A 2,740-nucleotide genomic window follows, 5' to 3' on the forward strand; every position below is an offset into this window, starting at 1 on the left:
TTTTCTGAGTAATGACTTTTTAAGAACTGCTTCTCTCCTATTCACTTTTTGTTTGCATTTCCCCCCCTCATTCCACTTCAACATATGTTGAACCTTATCATCCTATTCTTTTGTCTTCTCTTGAATGAGTCCATTTCTTTGTGTCTCTATATTTCTGTTTTATATTTTTTTTCAAGGCGCATAATGTATCATACTAATTGAGCATTACATGATGAGTTGGCATTAGCTTCTCCAGGCATGGGAACTTAACAGATGAGGTACAGCTTAAAATCTGTTAATGTTCCGTTCATAGCTGGTGTATTTTTATACTTCAACTTGAAGTATAAGACCATCAAAGCAATGCCTCGAAATGTGGCCAGTACACAATTCATTCTACCTGTAAGAGTATGAGAGTTGAAATATTTTTCGATACCACTGAAATGGAATGAGGCATCAGTTCCTGGACCTTCCATGATTTCAATCTTTATAGAAGACACCAATTCCACTTGCTCTTTATATTTGTGTCATTTATTTCCTATAATTGTTACTAATCTATTTTGCAGTTCATTCATTTTCTCTGTAGTTGTATGTAATCTGCCATTTATCATGCCCAATGAGGTTTTAATTTTAATGGCCCTAAATTTCATTTTTAGAAGTTTTTATAACTTGGATTTACTTAAAATATGTTTCTTGTTTTTCCAAGCCGCCCTATTTGTTCAGTATTTTTTATATTATATTTTTATATTACTTTAATGCTTCTTAACCCACATTTAAAAAATAATTCTTTGAATTGTTTCTCTTATGTATAGTTCTGAGGCTGTAAGGTCTCAAGTTAATCCTTTATGCTGATTTTTCCTTAGTGGTTTGTAGTGCTTCACTGCTAAGTCATTATCGCCTAGGCCGTTATTTCTGTAGGATTTGAAAGTCTCGCCATACAGCAGTTTAGTGTTTGCTGCTTTTGAAGGCTTAAGTAAGATTTCGGTGGAACTAACCTGATCACCTTAATTTCCACGTGGCTGATTCCACGCCACAGCAGTCATGTACATTTTTACCTTGTATCTTTATATGGCTCAGACTTAAGCTTTAGTTCCTTGGTTTAGATGGTCACAACTTTTCTACCCATATGTAACTAATTCTTCAACGGTATTCATATGCCAGGTTGTGTGTGCCTCTATTCTACTTTCTCCAAAACATTGAAACCTTTTGCTCCCATCTCCCTAACTTTTATATAAGGTTCCCCAGGCAACAGAATTGCCATTTTTAATCTGTATACTTAACACTTTCCTTTCAATAATTGATACTCAAAAATATTGATATAAGGGTATGTGATGATCAAATTTTAAATACTGGCTAAAGTTGATACTAATTGAGTGAAACTAAAAAAAATAGCAAGTATAATTCAATTATCTAGGCAGAAACTACTGTATCTATATCTATATCTAATCTATGTACATAGATAGATAGATATGTTTATTTTATTTATTTATTTGAGGGGGGCATAGAGAGAGGGAGAGACAGAATCCCAAGTAGGCTCTGCACTGTCAGCTCAGAGCCCAACATGGGGCTGAAACTCACCAACCTTGAGATTATGACCTGAACTGAAATCAAGAGTTGGGAGCTTAATGGACAGAGCCACTCAGGCACCCCTAGATTTTAGATTTGTTTAATGGGGAGTCATTTTTTTTGCCTTATTATCTAGAGTTAATAACCTTGATAATACTAGTTACATCCAAATTATGTTTTTTCAAAATGCAGAAATATATACAATTATTTTATATAAAGATCAAAGGATTGTGTAAAATGTGTAAATATTCCAAAATGTATCTGGTAGAGATACATATAAAAACATATCTATACAAAGATAGTGAGTTTCTCATTTCAAGAAAATATCATAAAAATTAAATTTTATCGAGAAAAAAGTAATTTTAATCTCCATTGACTTTCAAGGAATGAAAAAAAAAACATCATTTGTAAGCTTTGCCAGAGGGAAAAATGTATCCATTATAACTATGCAAAATAATTACTAAAAATGTTGCTTTCAGACTACATGATAGATGCTATATGAATTTTCTGACAGTTTTGAGCATGATGAGTCATTGTTAATTTTGGGGGAAGTTATTACACTTCTATTTTCGAGACATCTTCTGGGGAAATGATCTTCTTCCACATCTTCAAGTTTCTGGAAATATTAATTTGTATTTTATTGTGGTAACATAAATAATTGGAATAACTACTCTATTAAAATAACTTATTTGAGTATTCTTTCTTATTGGTTCTTATTTGCTTAAAGAGAGATTGAAGGAAAGCAGCATATATTTTGAATGTGCTGTAGTGTAGGCTTAAAAACTAATTATCTGCAGGCTTTTAGCAAACATGTAAATTTTAGGATCTCCATGTCATTTAGCTTATAATGTAATTAGCTCTTTTTGGATAATCTCATTAAAACATTTTAAAAGTATGGGGTCCATTTAGTGAACCTGTATTTGTGCAAAACATTATTCTAATTCTAGCTTTCAAATATTTCTTTTGAATGATTTTTCTGCTACTTAATATCAATTTATTTCTAATTATTATAATTTAACATTTTGGTTTTAATTAGAGTGTACAAAATAGGAAAGATACTTTCATTAATGTAATTAATAAAGTTAGTTTTCCACATTTTGTATTTTGAAACATAACAAAAACAAGGCTTTATAATACTGTAATTCCTAGAAAATGTATTTGAGTCATTACACATAAATATGTTACTTTAATGTTCAGT

General features: G+C 31.1%; 1 protein-coding gene across 1 annotated transcript; it reads right to left on the minus strand.

Annotated features, from left to right (window-relative positions):
• Nucleotides 1-245: 245 nt before the first annotated feature.
• Nucleotides 246-455, minus strand: LOC125174428 (ATP synthase membrane subunit K, mitochondrial-like). The gene has a single exon (XM_047873990.1). It carries the CDS (start codon nt 450-452, stop codon nt 246-248), a length of 207 nt encoding a protein of 68 aa, XP_047729946.1. The 5' UTR covers nt 453-455.
• Between the last annotated feature and the right edge of the window lie 2,285 nt (nt 456-2,740).

This window comes from Prionailurus viverrinus, chromosome C2, assembly GCF_022837055.1.
Source record: "Prionailurus viverrinus isolate Anna chromosome C2, UM_Priviv_1.0, whole genome shotgun sequence".
Classification (NCBI taxonomy): Eukaryota; Metazoa; Chordata; class Mammalia; order Carnivora; family Felidae; genus Prionailurus; species Prionailurus viverrinus.

What these genes read in the sequence shown, in the direction of transcription:
- LOC125174428 (XM_047873990.1), bottom strand. Translation starts at nt 452, where the DNA reads ATGGAAGGTCCAGGAACTGATGCCTCATTCCATTTCAGTGGTATCGAA.